The sequence below is a fragment of the Perca fluviatilis genome, chromosome 8 (assembly GCF_010015445.1).
Source record: "Perca fluviatilis chromosome 8, GENO_Pfluv_1.0, whole genome shotgun sequence".
Lineage (NCBI taxonomy): Eukaryota > Metazoa > Chordata > Actinopteri > Perciformes > Percidae > Perca > Perca fluviatilis.
Genome location: NC_053119.1, coordinates 9,468,349 through 9,491,840, shown reverse-complemented (window position 1 = coordinate 9,491,840; position 23,492 = coordinate 9,468,349). Strand labels below are relative to the sequence as shown.

The 23,492-nt window shown below is 37.8% G+C and overlaps 2 protein-coding genes across 3 annotated transcripts; one reads left to right on the top strand and one right to left on the bottom strand.

The window, feature by feature from the left end:
• Window positions 1-119: 119 nt before the first annotated feature.
• LOC120564326 (nuclear receptor-interacting protein 3-like) lies at window positions 120-5,579 on the bottom strand. Its single transcript, XM_039809177.1, has 7 exons — window positions 5,248-5,579; window positions 4,182-4,352; window positions 3,892-3,974; window positions 3,073-3,212; window positions 2,907-2,959; window positions 1,499-1,588; window positions 120-871 (listed from the first exon to the last, which is right to left on the bottom strand). The coding sequence occupies exons 1-6, from the start codon at window positions 5,413-5,415 to the stop codon at window positions 1,502-1,504; spliced, it is 702 nt and encodes a 233-aa protein (XP_039665111.1). The 5' UTR covers window positions 5,416-5,579; the 3' UTR covers window positions 120-871; window positions 1,499-1,501.
• Window positions 5,580-8,549: 2,970 nt separating this feature from the next.
• znf143b (zinc finger protein 143b) lies at window positions 8,550-22,648 on the top strand. Of its 2 annotated transcripts, none has more exons than XM_039809175.1 (15): window positions 8,550-9,160; window positions 11,338-11,450; window positions 12,293-12,481; window positions 12,632-12,709; window positions 13,489-13,685; window positions 14,543-14,611; window positions 14,703-14,819; window positions 14,991-15,066; window positions 15,406-15,531; window positions 16,610-16,789; window positions 17,456-17,683; window positions 18,265-18,413; window positions 20,079-20,231; window positions 20,722-20,850; window positions 22,290-22,424. In XM_039809175.1, exons 2-15 carry the CDS (start codon window positions 11,345-11,347, stop codon window positions 22,371-22,373), a joined length of 1,881 nt encoding a protein of 626 aa, XP_039665109.1. In that variant the 5' UTR covers window positions 8,550-9,160; window positions 11,338-11,344; the 3' UTR covers window positions 22,374-22,424. The 2 variants fall into 2 exon arrangements, with proteins under 2 accessions (XP_039665109.1, XP_039665110.1); XM_039809176.1 differs by having other exon boundaries at window positions 8,551-9,160; window positions 11,335-11,450; window positions 22,290-22,648.
• The last annotated feature ends 844 nt before the right edge of the window (window positions 22,649-23,492 follow it).

Below are 23,492 nucleotides of genomic sequence, written 5' to 3'. Positions count from 1 at the left end.
TAGGCTGGCCCTGTTTATAAATGTTTCTCAGATAAAAAAAAAAATAGGTCTATGCAAGATTTTCCAAAAGTGCTAGATTTCCTGTGGGAAAAAAAAATGATGCAAAAAAAACATAGAGAAACTTTCAAATCATTTGGGGATTTTATTAGATATTCAGTGCTGCACTTTGCTACAGTCACATCCTGATCAAACATCACAAGTGCCACTATCATTTTGTAAACATTAAAAGGCAGTGACCTCAATGCAAATACATGTTTTTGGACTAGAAAATACATTTACAACATTATAAAATACGGTAGATAAACAGTTGTATGCAATAGATTGTGCTAAGTTTTTCAGCTACACTTCACAATAAAATCCTCCAACCTTTTGTTCTCCTAGATTTCCAGCTATTAACGTAGAATACTACTGTATGTCTGGCAGAACGATACTTATTTATAAGATACAATAGCTATAAATCACAATTCTATCAGAATCTTAAAATACTGCAAGTTCTGTTAATCATTTATTTTCTAGCTGCACAATACTTACTACTGTAGTGACAGCTAAAACATTATTATGGGCTACAAGAATGCTACGTATTGCTACATGAGGAACTGCTGTGTAAGGGAAGTCTGTGGATGAATGCAGCAAACAGGCAGAGAGAAAGTGTGAATTGATGTAATTGTAAGAAATCTGATGTTGCCCAATGAGGCGTCTAGTTGTAAGAGTAAATAATTGTATTGCTTTTGGTGTTTTGTGTGTGTGTGTGTGTGTGTGTGTGTGTGTGTGTGTGTGTGTGTGTGTGTGTGTGTGTGTGTGTGTGTGTGTGTGTGTGTGTGTGTGTGTGTGTGTGTGTTGTTGTTATCACAGGTCTCTGAAATCAGAAGAACTGTTGTGCAAAAGAAAGAAGAAGGAGAGAAGAAGAACCAGAAAGGATTTGGTGAGATCAATTTGTAGAATATTTGGTTTCCTTAACTTCATGTAGTGTCCATGGTCCAATGATGTCCAATAAATGTTTATTTGAATACATGTTCAAATAAATATATTTTGTTGTAACATTTCCAAATATGAAGAACTCTGTTATGCTATTTTAAGTAATATTTTTGTGGAGTGCATTTAGTGGGATAAACTTTTGCACTGGTTTTGTAGCATTTCTGTATGTTCACAACATGCAGTGACAGTCTGAAATAACACAGTCATTTCCCAGTTTGGTATCTATCTATCTATCTATCTATCTATCTATCTATCTATCTATCTATCTATCTATCTATCTGTCTATCTATCTATCTATCTATTTATCTATCTATCTATCTGTCTATCTATATACATAACCATCACAAAAATGTTGTGCGATAAGCAGATTTGGCACCATGAAAAGTGTTTTGTGCAACAAAATGCATTTCATTTCACTTGTTAATTGTGTGGAACTGAGGGTATATGAAGTATTATTCAGGGTCTACCTAAAAGAAGACGTGCACACTCATCAAACTCTCAGTTGAAGGTCATAAAATCGTACCTTTCATTGAATGGCTTTTTTGGCAAACTGAAGTTGCTCCCTCACGGTCGTCCCAAACACCAACATCTGCTTTTCAGTGTCAATTACACACTACAAAACAAGATGATATACCAACACATAGATTTACATGCAGATAGAGATCACATTTATTTGCACTTATTTTGCCCTACTAGTGGAGAGGATGTAAGAATAGCAGAGTCATTTGTCTATTAGTTAGTCTTTGATCTCTTAGAAGACTTCCTCCCCTGAAAAACGACACCATAAGTCGTTTGTACGAGCGGCAAATACAACCCATATTTACGTTTATAGATGCGGCGCCTTCTACTGGCCAATGGGAGCTAAGCAGGAAGTAAGGTGACCAAGTATGAGAGCACCAAAACTCCGTCTAAGGAGGTAGGTTGGGGTGGCAAACACTTTCACCCAGGAGACCGGGGTTTCTATCCAATTGAAAATAAACGTAAACACACTGAACTACTTCTCGTTCTGTGTCACGTGTGTAACCAGTGAAGTAACATAACAAAAGTACTGATTTGAACCCAAACCACAATCTTTTTCTAAACTTAGTTCATTTTTGTGCCTAAAGCTAACCAAACTGCAACTGTTTCACAACATCAACGACGTGTTTGGACCAGGGCCTGTTAGGTCTCTGGTTTAGATGCTGTACGAGGGCAGAAAACGATCCTGTGGGTCGTATCCTGCCACCGCTAGCGGCGCCAACTTATGAAACGCTCCTGTAGGTCATTTTAGAGGGTAGGAATAAACTACCTATATGGTTTTATGGTTTGGAGGACTTGTTGTCCCTTAAGCCTGGTACAGACGGCAGGATAATTAGGCCGATTTTAGCCCCGATTCACCCCTCCCGACAATCTTAAGGATGCTCCGATTATCGTAAAATAATCTGATCAGATATTCCTGCCGTGTGTGGTGTGTTAAGACTGCTCTCGTCTGCTCGGAAGGAAGTCGGGACCGCTCCGATCTCAAATCGGGGATATCCAACATGTTGGATTTATTTGGGCCGATTTCTCCTCGCGTGTGGTATCCCCCGGGGACAAACGAGCACGCAGCCTGTGTAAAATAAATAAAGTCGATGGGCATAACTACATCCACAACTGCAGTCCACCAGAGTACATGGAAACAAATATATGAACGTTTATTAATCTGTGTTTTTTTCTGTATGAGAAAAAAACAAATCCCCTCCATATATCCATATTTTTTATCACTGTGTGTGGGGTCTCTCAGGATTGGAAAATCGGCCGACAATTTTAAAATCGTCCCGTGTGAACCAGGCTTTAGCTGTGTATCTTGATTATTTACGTCAATATGTTGCTGATGATCTTTAAGTGTTCCTCCTGTGATTGGATGATTGACTGAGTCTGAACGGTAGCCATTGGGGAAGAAGATGGTTTACCTTGAGTGACTTTAATGTCTTGTTGCCCAGGGACATCAGCGGCCTGTCACTTTCTGCAAATAATTAAACATAATTGGAGGACAATAATATTATAAAAGTGCCTTAAAATCACTGGCTACAGTCAAAAAAAATCAATGTAATCTTTAATTATATACTTCTTCCTTACCTACGATGACAAAGGAGCACACTATTCTGCGATGCCCGATGGTTAGGCGGAATTCTCTGATGTGTCCGTCGATACAAAGCTTCCTCTGAAATGGAAACCCATCCGTCTCCATTTTGTTTTCCTCAACCAGAGCTTTCAAACTTTGAGAGAAACAAAAACAATGGACTCTCTGGGTCAGTGTAACGCTTATCAGTTCAATTTTCTAAGCACAAACGGACATTTGGAAAAACAGAAAAATGGGTTCAAATATCAAATTTTTCATTTTTTTCCACCATGACAAATTAAAAAATTGGATCTTTAAATGGTTTTTCCAATTTTCAGTTTTTAGTCCGTGGATCAGAAATTGAGAAAATTACAATTTTGAGTCTGAGCTCCAATTATTCACTACTGCAATGGTATACTCTACTTTGCGTAATATGCAGGTCAGTAACTGCATATGGACCACAATGAAAAACTGACAGACTTTGGGGTCAGAGGTGCAACTGATGGTTTCGAGTGGGGGGCGGGGCGTAGCTAGGCGGAACGAGGGAGAGAATATCATTGCAGTAGTGAATAATTGGAGCCCAGATGCAATTTTGTAATTTTCTAAATTTCTGATCCTCGGACTAAAAACAGAAAATTGGAAAAACAGGTTAAAGATTAAATTTTTTAATTTGTCAAGGCGGAAAAAAATGAAAAATTTGATATTTGAACCCATTTTTCTGTTTTTCCAAATGTCCGTTTGTGCTTAGAAAATTGAACTGATAAGCGTTACACTGACCTCTCTGAATGCTTGTAGTGACCTAATGTACGTCAAATGGACATTTAATAAAATCTTACCCTAATTTCTCCACAGTTAGAGAGGACATCAGGTTCAGTTTGCAGCCGGTGTCAATCATCACATTTACCTCCTGTCCTAAATACTGTAATAAGTGCAGCAACAGAAAATAATAAAAAAACATCATTTGTGAAAAAGCTTCACAGCAGTTCTTTGTGTTTTAAACTGATCCTGATTGGAGATACGAAAAGATATAAACTACAGTGCTGATTACAATTCTGAATTAACTTTTTACATTGAAATCTATTTTAAAAGTCATCTAGATTAATCTAATATATATTTACTCACTCACCTTGCAGGGCACGTAGATGAAATCGTCCTGCTCTTCGTCTTCATCTTCATGTGAAGTGAAACTACAGCTCACAAGGACCCCTGCGTTGTTTGGTGGCACCCCACACATGTTCATCTGTCCCCGGGACAACTTGGCCTCCAGCAGGCGCTTCTGGAGGATATGATGTGGTTGCTAATAAAGAAAATACAGTAAGAAAATGTGATCAAGTTCCTGTCTCATCCCTGTGGATCTGGGGCTTAAAAACAAATCAATAATCTGAAATAATGCTGCCATGTAATGCTGATAAACTAAAAAGATGTTAAATGTTACTTTTAAACAACATAGGAAGACACTGTCCGCAATGTAAATATGAATATTAATTTCTAGAGCATTTAGACTCAAACAAAAAGGGAGGTTAACTTAATTTCATATTTTCAATTTTTAAAGGAATATTGGTTATAGCAGCAAAAATACAAATGACTGCATTTTGCTAAAATAAATAACCTCCTGCACATTGGCAATACTGTCTCCTTTTTATACATGCTTATTTTATCCTTAGATATATCAGGGCCTTTAGGCTACGATTCTATAACTTAAAATAATGAAATCAATAAAAATACAGCAGTGGCTCCCCCATCTTCTTCATAATTTGCATTAGTTTAGCATATTGTGATAAGCCTTTAATTTGGTTAAGGAATTAGCCAAAAAATGTATTTATAAAATAAGATAAGAAGATCAGATGGACATAAATGAATACAGATAAAAAGAGAAAGTAAATAAAATAGGCTTTTTTAAAACTAAAAAATAAGTATAAATATAATATGATTAAGTTACCATCACTTAGTGGATTTGTAATATGGAAATATACTAGTTTGTAGGCTAATAAAAGAGTATACCATATAGTAGGTTATAATATATTATGGGATAGCCTATAAGTTGAGCCCTTATACAGCCCATGACGGGGAAATGTATAGGCTAATAATATATAAGATAGGCCTATAATTATATAAGCTAATATGTATGGCCTATAGTAGCATAATTACTGTGGCATTATATTTAATATGAAGGCCTGTCATAAGAGGCTCACCCCCTGTTTAGATGTCCCGAGCTTCTTCAGTCCATCCAGAGGCAGCAGATCTGCTGAGTCTTTATGGAGGAACTGGATCGCCTGTTTCAGCCTCCTCTGCTGCCTCAGAGCTGCAGCATCCAGGACCCCCGAGTCCCCCCGGCTCTCCGTCCGCGTCCCGGTGAACATGACGGCTGTGTGTGTGTGTTCGTGTGTGTGTCTATGTATGAACCTGTCTGATCTGAAGCTGTAAACAACTGAGTCTGTTATGAGGAATCCCCGATGATGAGTTAGTGGAGAAGAGGAGACGCCCCCATCATCATGACCAGAGGAGGCAGTCAAGTCAGACGGGTGACAATACGACTTCTGGTCCAAACCTTCAAAATAAAACTCAAATTCAAGAACTGTGGCAAATAAAAATTATCTTACATGTTCCTCCTCTAGATTTGTGAATGCAGAGAAACACATGTGCAATAAAGCAAACACAGCTTTAGACCACGGATAGCTACATTTGAACATTTCAATGTTTTAGGACAGGGTCCTCAACGTTTTTTAGGCCAAGGACCCCTTAGCTGAAAGAGAGACAGAGCATGGACCCCCCACCACAAATTGAGTTGCATGTTAAACTGGGCCTCCAATAATGTGTAGGGCGGCCTAAAGCCTTTACACATACTATTTGATGGTACATACAATACTAAGGTATTACAATAATTATCATTGACATATTCATATATTTATACATCAGGTTTTAATGTTAAACATACATAGATAGATAGATAGATAGATAGATAGATAGATAGATAGATAGATAGATAGATAGATAGATAGATAGATACATACATACATACATACATACATACATACATACATACATACATACATACTTTATTGATCCGCAAGGGGAAATTCCAGTTCCCAGTAGCTTAAAGACATCACACACAACATACACATACATCATAAACAGGATGATAAAATGGCGGATCCACATGAATAAATGAATATGTAGCACAGTGAATCCTTAAGCTTAACTGTATCTGGCTACCTTAGTGGCTACCGCTACCTTACCTACAGGCCAATAAGCCTGCCATCAATGTTAAAAATCAACAATAGGCCAATTTATCTTTGCTAATAATATGTTGAACCCATGTTTATATATATTTTCAGACATATTACCTTTGAAACTTTTTTTAAATGATTGAACAATAACTTTGGGCCCCCCTGCAGTAACTGTGAGGACCCCATAAGGGTCCCGGACCCCCTGTTGAAGATCTCTGTTTTAGGAGCAAAAGTAGCCTACCACAAACAACATGAGAACATTTTTCCTAACTTAAAAACAGAATATTTCTGACTTTCTGTCAATTTACAACAAACACAATATAGGTTAGCCCAAAAGGTAAGGTTAAATGAGACGCTTTTGTCACAAAAAGACAAAACAGCTGTACCATGGTGGCTTTGAAAGATTTATATCATGTTTGGTCTGAGGCAATAAAAAACAAGGAATAGCCTACAGCCACAGAAAAAAACAAAGTCCCAACAAAATCCCCGGCTCCCTGTTCAGATGCACCAATCAGGGCCAGGAGGGGTGTCTAACTGTGTGTCAATCACTGCTCATGCACACGCATTCATTCTCCCTTGTGGGGGGAGGGGCTTAGGAGACCGTTTTGGGCTTTAGCAGAAAGGGTGGAGGGACTGAGAAGTTGTCGATGTTCAAATGTTTTGGCTAAGTCCTGGATCTTCGCAATCAGCACCTTTAATACAAACAAAAGTGAGAGCTTTTACTTTGACAGTATCTTCCTGTCTGTATTTGTGTCTCGCGGCAACTTCCACCTGGATCAAAAAGCCTATACGTCACTTTAATCGTGACTCCGTTAGAAAAAACTATGTTTAGAAAGAGAGAAACCTTGTGTTTCAAATTTGACAGGCTATAGCCTAAAACTGAATTTCAATTATACTCCCACAAAGATGTTTTACAAAGAAATGCTGACAGGACAAACTGCCCTTTTTTGATTAAAAATGTTACATCCAAATTCAGTTTTTTTTGTTTGTTTTTAATAGGCTAGATTCCAGTTGTAAATCAGAAAATACCCCATGTTAAATAAAATAAACATTGTTAGTATCTCAGTGGCTAACGTGTACAATATTCACTCACTACACTTGTGCACATATTAAAACTGAGGTTGAACGGTTTAAATATTCTTTACTTACTGATTTCACTTTCAGATCTAAAAGGTTTGCTATCATGTTGTTTCTCAGTGATTATTTCTGAAGTGTTACAATACCTCATAATTCTGTACTATAACACTTAGATCAAAATAGAATCAACAAATAAATGATGATGTATTATTATGGATAAAGATGTATTGATCCATTGGTAAAATTCAGCAGTAGTAAAACTTATCTCCACTTTTATCAGCCGCAACATTAAAGTGACGTAGCCTACATATGAATGCCTCAGTAATTATAATTTTGTAATAGGCTATAATGATAATGGGCCTGAGATGGGTCATTCTGCAATGTAATGCAATGTGTAAATAGAGCTGTTTAACATTGAACATTGTAATCAAATATATAAATGAAAATAGGTAAACTTAAAAATACAAACTTTATAAAAATTTTGAATGTTCTCTTTAAAAATATTTTAAATAGATAAGTAAAGATAGCTTAGAAAAGTGTGGACATTGCAGTAAAAAAGCAAATAAGCCTAAGTGAGAACGGTGTAAGCATGGCAACATTTGTATTTAGAGGTATGCTATCTGTTCTAGTCTACAGAGATCAGCACAGTACGTGCAAACGGTCAGTGCATTAATACAGACGACTCACAGCCTTCAAGGTGGTTTTATTCCAACACAACAGCTCATAAATCTTGCTGCTGTGTTTGCAGATTGCAGTATTTTAACTGGCAGGTATGGAGGTCTTTTTATTAACAGTGATGTTTTGGGTGTTTGGAATCTGTAAGATTGTCTCTGATGTCTTGGTACAGTTGGCAGGTAGTTAAAAAAAAGTGCAGCTGTTGTGTGTGTCCCATGGTCTGTCCTCTTTCAGTCACAGCTGTGGTCAGGTATTAGGCCTATGCCTATTCTATCTATCTATCTATCTATCTATCTATCTATCTATCTATCTATCTATCTATCTATCTATCTATCTATCTATCTATCTATCTATGTTCTATGTTCTGAATCTTTTCATGTGATGCTTTGTCTAGTTTGGTGTCAGCGATGGATGTATTATAGATGTCAGCTGGACATTTCACCCCTTCCAGAGATATTTATATAGTATGCCTTTTTACTGCATTACCCACATTCCCCTTTTTTTTTTACCCACACGACCTTGTTTCCAACATGGATGCCGAAAAACTCCACACACATCGCGGTTTATATACTTCTTATATATCTATGTTTGTTGCTGAAGAACAAATTTAACCATCTCCTTCGGCACACCGTGACTAGTAATCCATGTCTAGGTGGACTGTCGTCTTATATTGAAGCTTAAATATTTAATTTTCTACGACGACGCAGCACATTTTCTACAAAAAGCCCGAGACAATACGAAAACCGACGCAGGCAAATAACTTAAGACTCATTTTGTGTTTTAAAATGTCTCTGTTAACTCTGGCATGGACAGTTTGTGTGTGTACATACTGTTGATGTACTAAAATAATGTTTAAAAAAAATACGAAAACCGACGCGGAATGGCGTCTGCTAGGGGCCCGGGAAGCTGAATAACAACAACACGTCCTCGAATAGAGCATGGCTGTCGAATCAGAGTGGGAGCAGTGTTCCCTCCAACCAATCACCGTGTCTGAATTATGAGTAGGCGGGTGCATCGCGTGGAGGATTCTGGTGTCATACATGTTCCCGGTGTGTGGACATCGCGAAGTGTTTCCTGCACTGGTGCATGGTGGTCGAACAGGAGGAATTGTAGGAAATTTTCGGAGGTTAGTATATAAATTGGTTTTTACCCAGTATGCATTATTCCCACAGCCATCTCCGAGAGAGAGGGAGTGTCAGGCTGCGACTGCAAATGAAAAGGAGGATGGGGAAAACTGCTTTACATTGAAATAAAAATTGACATCTACCGAGTCAAAATGCTTATGTTATCATTAATTAGCTCGTTCTTGTTTCCTAACTGCGTCGCTAGTTATAGGAGCTTAGCCGGGAGCTTCGTGGAGACAGCTAGCTAGCCCATCAGCTGTCACATAGTCAGCTTAGACTTCATGTATTAACTTATAATAGCTGTATTCTCATAAACGTCGCAATATGCAAGAAACAGTTTTGTTAATAAAGCGCTAAAAGTCGTGACAGAGCCCGGTTGGCGTAGTTAGCAATGCTGTTAGCGTGGTGGCTAACTATCCACCCTATTGCTACTCCTTTTTGTCCAGGTTTTGACATATCGTTTCGGCTGTGCATACAAACATGCCTTCAGCGTGCTAACGTTAACTGAGCACCCTTAGCCTTTACAACAGAGACGCTTCATTAACGTTACACTTGTTAGATAATGTTTCTTTACAGGGTGACACATGTGGCAAGTCATAGTGGTGCTAACATTGTAGCTAGCTAGCCCCCAAATGCTATATTCAAAATAACAAGCGCCAAAAAGAATCTGTGACAAAAGATGAAATATGAGCCCATTCAGGTGATGGGCAATCATTAGCTTAAAAAGTAATATATAGCTTACAGCTTAATGATATATATATATATATTGCAATTATCATGTATGCCTGTAAATGCAGCTAACTTATGTGTCAAACGAAGAGGTAAACAAGGCTATATTACCAACTTCCCTTGGATTCCCAGAGCTCCAGGGACCAAGGTTTTTAGTGTGTATATTTTCAGCAGTGGTGGAAGACGTATTCAAATAATTCACTTATGTAAAAGTAGCAATAATGCCGTATAAAAATACCTAATTGCAATTAAAAGTCCTACATTCAATATTTGACTTTAGTAAAAGTACAGAAGTATCCGCAACAAAATGTGTGTATTAAAAGTACTCATACTGCAGAGTGGCTACTGTCAGTGTTGTACTATTATATTATTAGATCATGACGTATTAATATGTAAGCAGTACTTTATTGTTGCCGTTGGTTAGGGTGAAGCTTTTGTTAACTGCTAACATTAACTATAAACTTGTGGTAGTTTTAATCTGCAACAATAAATCAAATTTTATAAACTGATGATATGTTTTGAATGTAAAATCTTAAATTGAAAAGTTACTAGAAACTATAGCTCCTAAATAAATGTAGTGAAGTAAAAATGTTCTCTCTGAAATGTAGTGGAGTAGAAGTATCATAACATAGAAATAAAAAGAAAGGACAAGTTGCTTGAAATTATAGTACAACAGTAGTAGTAGTACAGTAGTTGTGTAAATGTATTTAGTTTATTTCCCACTGCCATTCAGGTAGTGAGCACTCATTAGCTCAAAAAGTAAAACATAGCTTACGTCTACTACTACTACTACTACTACTACTACTACTACTGAATAAGTCCACATATGTTCAAGTTTGCAGTAAGAACCTTTTCTTTCTTTTTTTCTTTGATGCCAGTAATAAATACAGCTAACTCCTATGTGTGAAATGAAGACGTAAACCGGCAACATGTCCCCAGAGCTTCAGGGGCCCAAAACTTTTAGTGTGTATGTTTATTTGTTTTCAGGGACAATGCACACAACACACAACATGTCAAATTAGAACAGGTGAAAGTAAAACATGAAGGATAAAGTACGCACTGACTAGGTATGATGGCGGGTCTGGTTGCTTTTTAACCACGTTTTAAGAGTTGCTATATTGTATATTTAATGGAATGGTAAATGTTATTTGTTATAATTATAATAAAGAAAATGGGAATATGCGCCACAAAAGCACAGTTACTGACATCATAAAGGCCTTAAGGCTGGTTGTGCTTTTTTACCTAAACTTCAGGCTCCGACTTGAAGTGGGAACCTGTGTTAAAAATCAGTTGTAAGACCTTCATTCATCATTTCAGTTTTGTGCTCATGTTGCATATTCCTATATGAATGTGTTTAAGCATAGAAAAACTGTAGACATTACTAGCTGTCACATCTCTACTGACCAGTAGAAGTTTTAAATGTGTATCCTGTGTGTCTCCTCTCTAGCAGCTGAAGCATGCTCCTGGCCCAGATAAACCGGGACTCCCAGGGAATGGCAGAGTTTCACGATGCAGACGGGCAGCCGGTCACGCTCTGTTTGACGGAGGCTGTGACTGTGGCAGGTGAGCTCCCAAACTTGAACTTCATCACTTCGTCATCATTATAACACAAGACTAGAATACAGCTTAAGGTGGACAACCGTTAAAGTTATTTTATTTTGAAATGTCTTCGCTTATATGTGATGTTTTTGCTGTACCTCTGCTGAGTAAATAATACAAACTTTATTGATTCAATGCCGAAAAATGTGTCACACCACAAAAATAAGTACAAAAACAGATGCATACTAAATATAACTAGAACACTACATACATTATGAGCATCTACTATAAACAATATGAGGCAATTATTTATATATGTGTGTGTGTGTGTGTGTGTGTGTGTGTGTGTGTGTGTGTGTGTGTGTGTGTGTGTGTGTGTGTGTGTGTGTGTGTGTGTGTGTGTGTGTATCTATGTATGTTTGTATGTATGTATGGAGATATAAAAGACCACAAATAAAATGAGGAGATAAGGATGTTCCAATTAATAATTAAGCATACAAATGTCTGTACACACAGTAGTACAGAAACTTAACAGTTGGGCACTGTGATTGGTTCATAGGACGTGATTAGTCATATAGAAATACAGTATTTCTACCCGAATTGGAGACACATTGGAACATCCTTCATCCTAATTAAGACGTTACACATTTAAATTAGTTTTAATTGCCCTGTTAAAGGAGTAAATTCCAATAATTTTTCCAAAAAAAAAAAGGTTTTCCAGTGTCAGATCTTTGTCCTCTCTTGTCCCTTTAGAAAAGCTTGTTTCCATGTGCAGCTATAATGATGACCTTGCAACTGCCACAATATGATCTTCTTACTTCTTAAGCAAACTGTTAAAGTATTTTCATTGTCAAATCATTTCCCAGATGGTGATCAGATGGAGAGCATGGACACGGTGAGCCTGCAGGCTGTTACTCTTGCAGATGGATCCACTGCATACATCCAACACGACTCTAAGGGTTCCTTTTCAGATGGACAGATCATGGATGGCCAGGTGATCCAGCTGGAGGACGGCTCTGCTGCCTACGTTCAGCATGTGTCGATGCCTAAAGGAGGTAAAACACAAGTCTAAAAGCAATTGTTTTTATTTGTATTTTATCTGGATGATATAATGCAAATTTTACCATGTATACACTCAAAACTCGAGCTAAGCAGAGGTTACTGTTGGTGAGGTGCTTGTGCCTAATGTTTTTTTTCTGTCGTAGATAACGGTTTACAGCTTGAAGACGGACAAGCAGTTCAGCTAGAAGATGGAACAACAGCCTTCATTCACACACCCAAAGGTTAAAAAAAACAAACACCTTGGAGGTTGATTTTCTTAGAGAATGTTAGGTTCCTTTCATCTCTTTCTTGCTTTATGGGTTATATTCAGTTCATTCTGTAATGAAGAGTTGTAAAAAAGAAAAAATCAGTCCAGAATTGTTGTTATTTTCCCCAGTTTAACACAAGACAAAACCCCAAAAGACATCACAAAATTTAGAAAATGAGAAAAACAAAAAGAGGATGAATGAAGTAAAGAAAAGATGTAATTGTAATTTTATGTTTTGGCTTACCTACATACTTCTTCATTTTCCATAACACCCTTTTTAAAACCTCTAGAGAAGCAGTGTACTAGTAACTTGTTACTTTAAATCAAATATTAGCTACCCAGCCAGTTTGTGGACTTTGGTATGTGTTAATGAACATGTAACTAAACACTTTACTTTAAACACAACATACAGTGTCTTGTGGCTTTCATGAGTATAGAAATTGGTTGTGGCATTTCTGATGGACACTAAAACCCAATGTTGAACCCAACCCAATGTTTTGAAATATTCTCCATGTTTGTCTGTTTATTCATGACAATTAAAAACCTTCAAACAAATTTAACAAGTAGACCCAGAAATGTATAATACATTAATAACTCTAGCTCAAGGAGTTAGTACAAAGAAACGTAAGTTTGACTACAGTCACGTAGGAAACCATCCATCCTCCCTGAGCAAACAACCATCTCATTTTTCATACTGGACCTGAGCCCAGTTTCTCTCTCTCCATTCTCATCCTTCTCCTTGTTTCTGAGCAGATACATATGACCAGGGCGGCCTGCAGGAGGTGCAGCTGGAGGACGGCAGCACCGCCTACATCCAGCACACAGTGCACATGCCCCAGTCCAACACCATCCTGGCCATCCAGGCTGATGGCACCATCGCAGACCTGCAGGCTGAGGCCACGGCCATTGACCCGGAGACCATCAGCGTGCTGGAACAGTACACCACCAAGGTAAACCTCATTGTCTGGCAAACCTGTGCTGCACTGCAAATAATGCTGGAACTATTTTAACTTTTCTCAAAATGTTATTACTATGTCAGTGACATTATATTTAATACTTCCAATATTATTTTTATAATTTTCAAGTTTTAAGTTTTGTTTATGGTCGTATACCTTTTTAAAAAGTACAAATGGACCTTCAAATGCAATAAAATGCGTCTGCTCTCAGGCCTTAAAACTATATAGAAATAAATAAAAGGCAACAACAATGAGAAGAAATCCTACAATACTAAATAAATCACTTTCATGCACTGACCGTTTTTGTTTAATTTGACCGTTTATCTCTTTATATTAGTTTGTCTTTTTTCTTTTTATTAAAAGGTGAAATGTATGCAATCTGTATAGACAATATGTTGGGAAGCATGTGCTATTATAGACTTTATAGACATTTTTTATTGATCCCAAAATGGGAAATTATGGTGCTACAGCAGCAAAATATCAGACACGCAGCACACATACAGAATATACATGAAATAATAAACAGGATAGAATACAAGAACAAATATTCAAATTGAAGATGAAAATTGAAAATGAAGAGTGGAGAATGTACAAACGTATATACAAGTTGGGAATAAAAATGTACTACTACTTAAATAATATTTATTTAAGTAGTAGTTTATTGTGTGTGTGTGTGTGTGTGTGTGTGTGTATATATATATATATATATATATCTCTATATCTCTCTATAACACTCAGTGATGAAGTTTTAAAGTTGTGTTGCCTGTGGTAGGAATTTCTCTCGGTTGTGAATGTTTATAACTCTGACAGCATATACTGTAATAGGAAGTGTCCGCTTTCCTTCCTGTCAGGTGGAGAATATAGACAACCCTTTGGGGTCCTTCGGCAGAGTGGAAGCAGACAATGGCGTCCACATGCGGGTATCTATTCTAGAGTATTTTTTTCAATTACTTTTTTATCCTTGGTCCAGGTGTAACAGTGGAGTCTAATTCATGTTTCTGTATCTTTCAGATTGTGTTACAGGGTCAAGACAACAGGTCGGGAAGGGGCTCAAACGTAGGAGAGAAGTCTTTCCGCTGTGATTACGAGGGCTGTGGAAAGCTCTACACCACTGCCCACCATCTCAAGGTAGGTGGTGTTGTTTTGTGGTTGTGTGTGTGCACAAAAATGTGTATATGTATAAAAAAGGCTTGTGCCTACTCAAGTGTGGGATTGGACTTCACAGCGTCTTCCCATGATGTTGTTAGTTTGCTTTTTCAGCCTCTCTGCTACACACGGCTTTGTTTGTATGTCCTGCAGGTACACGAGCGCTCCCACACTGGAGACAAACCGTACATCTGTGACTATCCTGGCTGTGGGAAGAAGTTTGCAACAGGTAGCTGTGTAGTCTTCATCTTTTCTCACAGAGCTTTCTCAAAAAACATATTTGCACGTTTTTGAATATTTGAATATTTTATATTTATCTTAGTTTTTAGTAGAAAGAGATCCAGCCTTCTGCAGAACATTTTTGCAGATTGCTTTGAAATTTATAATTAACATAATGACGTAACAAATAAGCACAGTGAGATAAAAATGTAATCGGGCTGAGGTGCTCTTTAGTGGCTACAACAAAAGATCGTACAAAAATAAAGGTGTATTAACCAATAATAATGGCATAACTGAATTTAATAAACTAACTAATTAACAAAATTTCTGTTTTTATTGCAATTTCAAGGGTATGGACTGAAGAGTCACTCACGCACACACACGGGAGAGAAGCCATATAGATGTCAAGAGTTAAACTGCTGCAAGTCCTTTAAAACCTCCGGAGACCTTCAGAAGCACACGAGAACTCATACAGGTACACAATTATATCATCATCTTGTTGTGCCATATGCCTGAAAGGTGTGTAAATGTCTTCTATATGAGTCACAGGTCTGGCACAGGATTTATCTGCTGGGAACTGAAATGATAACTGCTACCCTGCCTCAAAGCTGTTTGTTTATGCTGAAGTGTCTGAGTATTTGCAGCTGAAATTGCACTACGCCACTACAACTACCTGGCCAGAGTCATGCATCACTGTTTTTTGACAACAACACAGATTGGAGTGCAGTATCTCTGTCCAGAATTTTTCAAACAGATTCAACAGTTTTGTTTGCTGAATGTTTGGAGCAGACTTTTTTCCACAAAGCCACCAAAGTGCTGGAGGAGTTTTCAGGCACACGGTCATCACGAGAAGCATGACTCTGAGGTGCTGCTGTTTATTTTGTGATAACAACATTTTAGCAGTTTTTAATCTCACTGGGATAGGGAGACACTGTCACCAGCATGTGCAATGCCAAACACTTTCATTTTCCTCTACAATCTAAGAAATCAGCTCACTGTCAAGAAGTTCAAGTGGATTCATTTAGGGCTGCAACTCACAATTATTTTCATTGTCGATTTAATCTGTTGATTATTTTCTGGATTAATCAATTATTTGTTTCATCTATTTCTGGGTGGTGATGGCGCAGTGGATGTGACACATAGCTTTGGTGTGGGAGATCCGGGTTCGATTCCCACTGCAATACATCAACCAATGTGTCCCTGAGCAAGACACTTAACCCCTAGTTGCTCCAGAGGCGTGTGGCCTCTGATATATAGCAATTGTAAGTCGCTTTGGATAAAAGCGTCAGCTCAATGAAATGTAATGTAATCTATAAAATTGTGAAAAATGTCAGTTAGTGTTTTCCAAAGCCCAAGATGACGTCCTCAAATGTCTTGTTTTGTCCATAACTCAAAGATATTCAGTTTACTGTCACAGAGGAGAAAAGAAACTAGAAAATATTCACATTTTGAAGCTGAAATCAGAACCGATAATCAAATTTTCAAAAAAAGGTTTAATACTGGAATGATGGGTAATCCCTTAAAAAAACTGACTACCCATTTCTTGTCTGCAGGAGAGAAGCCTTTCAAATGCCCGGTCGAAGGCTGCGGCAGGTCGTTTACCACCTCCAACATCCGCAAAGTTCACATCCGAACACACACAGGGGAGCGGCCATACTACTGCTCTGAGCCAAGCTGTGGAAGGTCGTTCGCCAGTGCCACCAACTACAAGAACCATATGAGGATACACACTGGTGAGTCCTTTTACATCAGTCTGTCCTTACAATGATGTAATGAGTCATGAAACCGTGGTTTGGTGTCCTACTCAAGAACAACTGGCCTCCATATTGAGCCTCAGACAGGCTGAAGTTGACATTTAGAAAGATTTAAAATAGCGGCAAACTTATATTTGCTATGTAAAGATATAGTGGAGTAATGGCGTCCTGAGCAGAGAATGAAGTCACCATTCCTGTGTGTGTGTGTGTGTGTGTGTGTGTGTGTGTGTGTGTGTGTGTGTGTGTGTGTGTGTGTGTGTGTGTGTGTGTGTGTGTGTGTGTGTGTGTGGGGGTGTGTGTGTGTGTGTGTGTGTGTGTGTGTGTGTGTGTGATAACCTGAGTTTTTCTGTTTTTTCTTTTGATCGCCATGTCAGTGCATCTGGCTGTGAAAAAACTTTTGTTTTTTTCCAGTATTTCGAGTACCGTCCCTTTTGAGTTAAGCACATAGTAATTCTTGAGTTCTTGTACAACTGTGTGAATAATTTGCAGAACAAAATATGGATTATACATCAAGATTCCAGCATTATTTTGTGTTTTTCTTGTGTACAATTTCTTTACGAGAAATAATTAGTTACAAGTACTTTAGCGTCTCCAAAGGTTCTAATATTAAAAGTAACATTAAAACCTACATTTCTTCTTCTCCAGGAGAGAAACCTTATGTCTGCACAGTGCCTGGCTGTGAAAAGCGCTTCACAGAATACTCCAGCCTTTACAAACACCATGTGGTTCATACACCCTGCAAACCTTACAACTGCAACCATTGTGGGAAAACCTACAAGCAGATCTCAACACTCGCCATGCACAAACGCACAGCACACAACGACACAGAGCCCATCGAGGAGGAGCAGGAGGCCTACTTTGAACCCCCAACAGGTCGGTGGAAATATAATCCTATGTAGAAATTCCTTTTTAAAAAGCTGTTTTTGGTAAATGGTCAGTGAGAAGTATGATATTAGATCTAACTGGAATATAGAGCAGAAAAAGACCGAAACGAAGACCGCAATATGCAGCTTCTTAAATCTGGATTTTGACTGTTAATAAAATAAAACAAGTAATCTGAATACATTGCCTTGGCCATTTTTCTTTTTTTTTCTGACATTTTATAGAGCAAACAATTAAATGAGATCATAATTTGCAGATTAATTGATCGCTAAGGATGTTATATTTTGTCATAAATGATAATAAACTGAATATCTTTGGGTTTTTGACTGATGGTTGGATAAAACAACACACTGGAATTAGAATATGACAACTTGGACTTTGAAATTGTAAAATGTTTCACTTTTAAACTGTTTTAAACAGCCCTACTTGAATTGTACCCTCTGGCAGTGTGGGTGATTACAGCATGACACCTTGGGCAAAATATACACCGAATGAAAATAAACAATCTAAAATTACAAATTAATAACATTATCTTAAATAGTGACAAACTAAATCTTTCCACTTCAATTCAGATGCCATTGATGACCCCAATGTCAGCTACACGACAGCGGTGGTTGAGGCAGATGACTCCGGCTCAGAGCAGGTTCCTGTGGAGAGCTCAGACATGATTGGCCAGCAGCATGTCGCCTTGGTGACGCAGGAGGATGGAACACAACAGCAGGTAATGGAATGAAGTGACATCACAAATAATAAATGCATTAAGCCCAGTTCGGACCAAAGATTCGCGAGTCGAGTTGAAACTTGCAAATTGTTGCAACGAGCCGGTCTGCAGCGTTCTGAAGCCAGTTCACACCAATGAGACTAGACGGTGTATCATCTCCATAACAACGCCCCTTTGTACTTCCGTTCTGACTTTTGGGCTTTTTTGAAGCTGCATATATCTTTTGTTGCATCTAAATATGAATGTGGATAACGGTGGTGGTATTGAGATGCTTGCTGCAGTTAGACTTCTACTGATGAATTGGCGAAAACACGTTTGTATTTCTCTGATTGTCTGCTTTGTTCTAACGCCGCTGGGCGCTCCCTTACTCTCTATCTTGCCCGACCATAGAACGTAACCGTGCTTTCGGACAGTCGTTGAGGCTCCATCTAAAACTCTGCCATTTTGACCAGCTGTTTGTAACATAAAAAAATAAAATGGATTATGGATCATTTTATGTCTATAGTGTGTAGCTGACTTTACCAGCGGACTTCTCTATTGGCTGTTGAAACAGCTGACGTCTCTTAGGTTCTAAAACCAGCCTCTGTGACTTGACCAGCTGAGTCGCAGCGAAACCATCAGCTGGTTTGAGTCGAGCTGAGACGCACCGGTTCAGACCGCTGCAACCTTTCCCTGCGACGTTCTAAAACGGTTTTGTCTCATCGCGAATCTTTGGCCTGTGTCACTGCCCGATGTGAGTCGAGCGCAGATGTGATACGTGCATGCTCAGATTTAAACGGTTTACGGCATAACGTGTCATACCCGATGTTAGCCGAGTCAGACCGGCTCTGGTCGAGTGCAGATGTGAGTTGCGCATACTCTGATTAAAACGGTTTACGGCATAACATGTTTTACTGAAATTTGTGAAATCCATAAAAAAAAAACGTTTCTCTTTACATACAATAACAGAAGATGGAAATCATTTCAAAAACGTTTTAGCTATCTATGATTGTTTGATTGCTAACATTAGCTCAAAAAGCCGTTAGCATCTTGTAGGCTACTTGTGGCAAAGTGACGCATGCGCAACTCACATCTGCACTCGACTCACATTGGGCAGTGACAGCCTGAACTGGGCTTTACAATTCTGAGGATTTAAAAAGGCTGCATGACAACTGGCTGTTAGTTTGTCAAAATATTGTATTTGATTTGAAGAAGCTGTGAAGTGACATTTCATCACAAGCCCAGTAGACCTAGGCTGCATCCCTTCTGTCTTTTGAAAATTGATAATATTTTACATTTACACAATATCGGTATAACTATTTTGATAATAAGTTTCTTTTATTATTCTTTTATTATTCTTTAAAATTTCTTTATGGGGAAAAAATGAAAATTCTCTGATTCCAGCTACTTAAATGTGAATATTTTCTGGTTTCTTCACTCCTCTGTGACAGTAAATTAAATATCTTTGAGTTGTGGACAAAACAAGACGTTTGAGGACGTCATCTTGGGCTTTGGGAAACACTGATCATACCATTTTCTGACATTTTATTGACCAAACAACTAGTCGATTATACGACAGTGAAAATAATCATTAATTGCAGCCCTAGTTTCTTGTGCCTCATGTTGTACCAGAATGATTTACTGTGACACTGAATGTTCTTCACTCTGTGTTGTGTCTCACATCAGGTCAGTATCTCAGAGGCAGACTTACAAGCTATGGGTGGCACGATCACTATGGTAACCCAAGAAGGCACAACCATAACCATCCCAGCCCACGAACTGGCAACGCAAGGTGCACACTCGGTTACCATGGTAACAACAGACGGCTCAGATGAACAGGTGAACAACAGACCGAGTTCTGTGTACACTGTACAAAGATGTTGTTATAACAATTTCTTTTTGGTTTTTTTGTAGGTATAATTGTATTTTTTGTACTAAATGATTTGAGCTGACAATTTTCAGAGAAAAAAAATAAAACTCAGAACACGAGAGTCACATTAGATTGGGCATAAACTTCAAATGTTACAAATAGTTAAAATTTCAGTTGTGTGGCCATTTTTTTTGCCTTGTTTATTTGCTCCTCACTCTTTCACTTTGTGAAATGGTAACATTTTTCACTTTCACTCTTTTTTTATTTTCTTGAAAAATAACAATAAACGTTAGTTGCCGCCCTACTTGAATGATACCCTCTAGAAATGTGGATGATATCAACAAGAACTTGGATACAACAAAGAAACAATAGTACAATAAAAATGAGAAGGTATAAAATATCCCACACCATATCCAACCCCAAAGCAGTTGATTGATTTGTGTACAATGTCTCCCTCAGGTGGCCATCATGACACCAGACATGGCCGCGTTCCAAACTGTAGAGGAGGCAGGCTACAGCCAAGAGCAAGATGATCTTCATCCTGTCACGTTACTGGCCACCTCCAACGGCACTCACATTGCTGTGCAGGTTAGTAGACCGACACCATAGGAGTGAATAGACTCGTGGGGTGAGTTCAATCTTGGAATTTGTTTAGTTTTTGGGAGAAGAAGACTGTGAACATCTTCCACGCCATGTTGTTTAAATGCAGAAAATCTGTGAAATAGATTATTTGGGAATGCAAGTTCAGCAATAGAGACCCATGAAATTCAAAGATATCAGATAGGGCTGGGCGATATGGAGAAAATCAGATATCACGATATTATTGACCAAATGCCTCAATGTCGATATTGCGACAATATCGTACGGTTGACAGTTGGTGCTTAAAGAAAATATTATCACAATCAAATTTTAGCTAAATAATAATCTATAATTTGGATATAATGATTAATTAGTTAAAGGCAAGTAATAGAACAGTCTGGTAAAAAAAAAAAAAAAAAGATCACTGTCTCGCTTATGACTCGCACAACCCTACACCGTGTGGGCACTGCAGGTGTCCAGTTAAAAGATGCCTTGCGCGGCACATGCACTCCGTGAACCATCCTCAGCATTAGCATATAACGGTATTACGATATCCAAAATCTTAGACGATATCTAGTCTCATATCACAATATGGATATATTGTTCAGCCCTAATATCAGTTGTAGACTTTTTATTGATCCTACATGCATTTCTACGTTGACTGTTTTTGTTTTTGCTGATACATATTTGCTTTTCTGTTGTTGATACATATGATACTGACAGGAGCTTTAGTTATGGGAGTACTTAAGTTAGTCCCTTAACCAAATAATCCCTCCCCACATCCCACCCTTTTGAGCTATTTGCTTAAACACTAACTACAAATCATTGGAAGGTGGGGTTCAGCACAGGTTTGTTGACGCTCTCCTGCTGGTGCATGTGATTAGGGATCTACAAGCACTAGATGTGTTAGCTTACATGTAATCCAAATTCATGATTACCACAAGCACTCAATATGCAAGAAAAGGAAGCCAAATCTGTAGTAACAATTTACCGTTGTGGTTTTATTTCTCAGTACAAAAGCTCATCACCAAAAGCAGAAAGAAATTACCGGATTTGTTCATACATTAACAAAAATAAACATGTTTTAACTACATTTCTTACTATTTAATTTAAAAAAATATGTTAACTATTCAGGCCTACAACCCCAGAGGGGCTACCATCTTATCACAAGGTTGTATAGGTCTCATGACTAATCTTTATCCTGAATAACGGTTTTCATTCACTCCCTTCTGTTCTTTCTGTCATGTTAATTACAAAGCAAATGCTCTTTTTTGCCATGTCACACAGTCATCAGTGAAATTCAGCAGCCTGTAAAACAGTACGACCCAGTCAGAGGTGGAATTGTCTTCTAAAGAGGTGTCAAAATCAGTAGGAGTGATTGTTTTACAGTGGTTATTAGTATGTGAATCAATGTTTGTGTTGTGCACATTGTTTCCTTCTCTCTGTAGCTCAGTGATCAGCCTTCGCTGGAGGAAGCCATCAGAATAGCATCAAGAATACAGCAAGGAGAGTCGCCGGGCCTGGATGATTGATGGACTCATTACGGACTATGATTTAGGATGAAAACCATCTGAATTGGACTATATCAACAACAGAAATCACGAGTCTTCCTCCATGATTTTTTCCCCCTCACAAAAGAACTTAGCTTTTATGTGTACATAGGATTTTGATAACTGGACTTATGCTATGCGATTTTGTCCCTCAACCAAAAAGACGGGAGAGGATAAAATGCTTTCTAATGTTTATGGTGCACAGTGCAGTGTACAGCTAATGCTATTTCTAATAAAAAAAAAAAAATTCAAATATATGTGTGATTAGTTGACTGTACTTGATTTTGAACACCTGAATCTCATTAAACGTACAAAAAACAAAATACCTATAGATAGGGTTATATGACAAAGTAATTCATGAAAATGTATTGTATTAATGTATACTAAGTTGAGACAAAAAAGAAAATGCATACATGTTTATGCTTGATAACAAATGACAAATGTGGTGAACACAAAAAAACCCTGTTAAGGCCTGTTCCATAGATGAGCTTTGTGAAAAAAAACTACCTTACAGATGTAGATGATGTGTTACCAGCTATCGGCCTTATCAAAAACACCCGATAAGGGACAACATACAAGGCACATTCACACTCGAGTCTGTATGCAATTTTTTTTTTTGACAGAACCTGTTTTGGTTCAGGTGTTTTGTGGATTTTCCACCATGAATTGGAAAGTATATGTATGATTTTTATTATTATTATTATGCTTCACGGCTCCGAGTTCACTTGGGCAAATAATGTACATTTTACTCCACTATAGTCATTTGACAACTTCAGTTAATAGTTTGTTTGCAGAAAAGATATCATCATCTCATAAAAATAGTGCAGTGTTATAGGTTAAAGTAACCAACAATAATTGGCTCAATCTCAAACAGCTACATTACACTTATAATCTGTCAGTAATAAAAACATAGTATAATACAGTAGGTAACACTCTAATAGCAGCCTTTCTGCATCATAAATCAATTGAGTAAATGTTTCATAAATTACTGTAATTATTTACTCTTTAAATTATAATTAGATTTTTAGTATTGCTGCTTTCATTTCAACTTGAAAATGATTACATTACAAATTGACGGATTTATATTGATAAAATTAACTG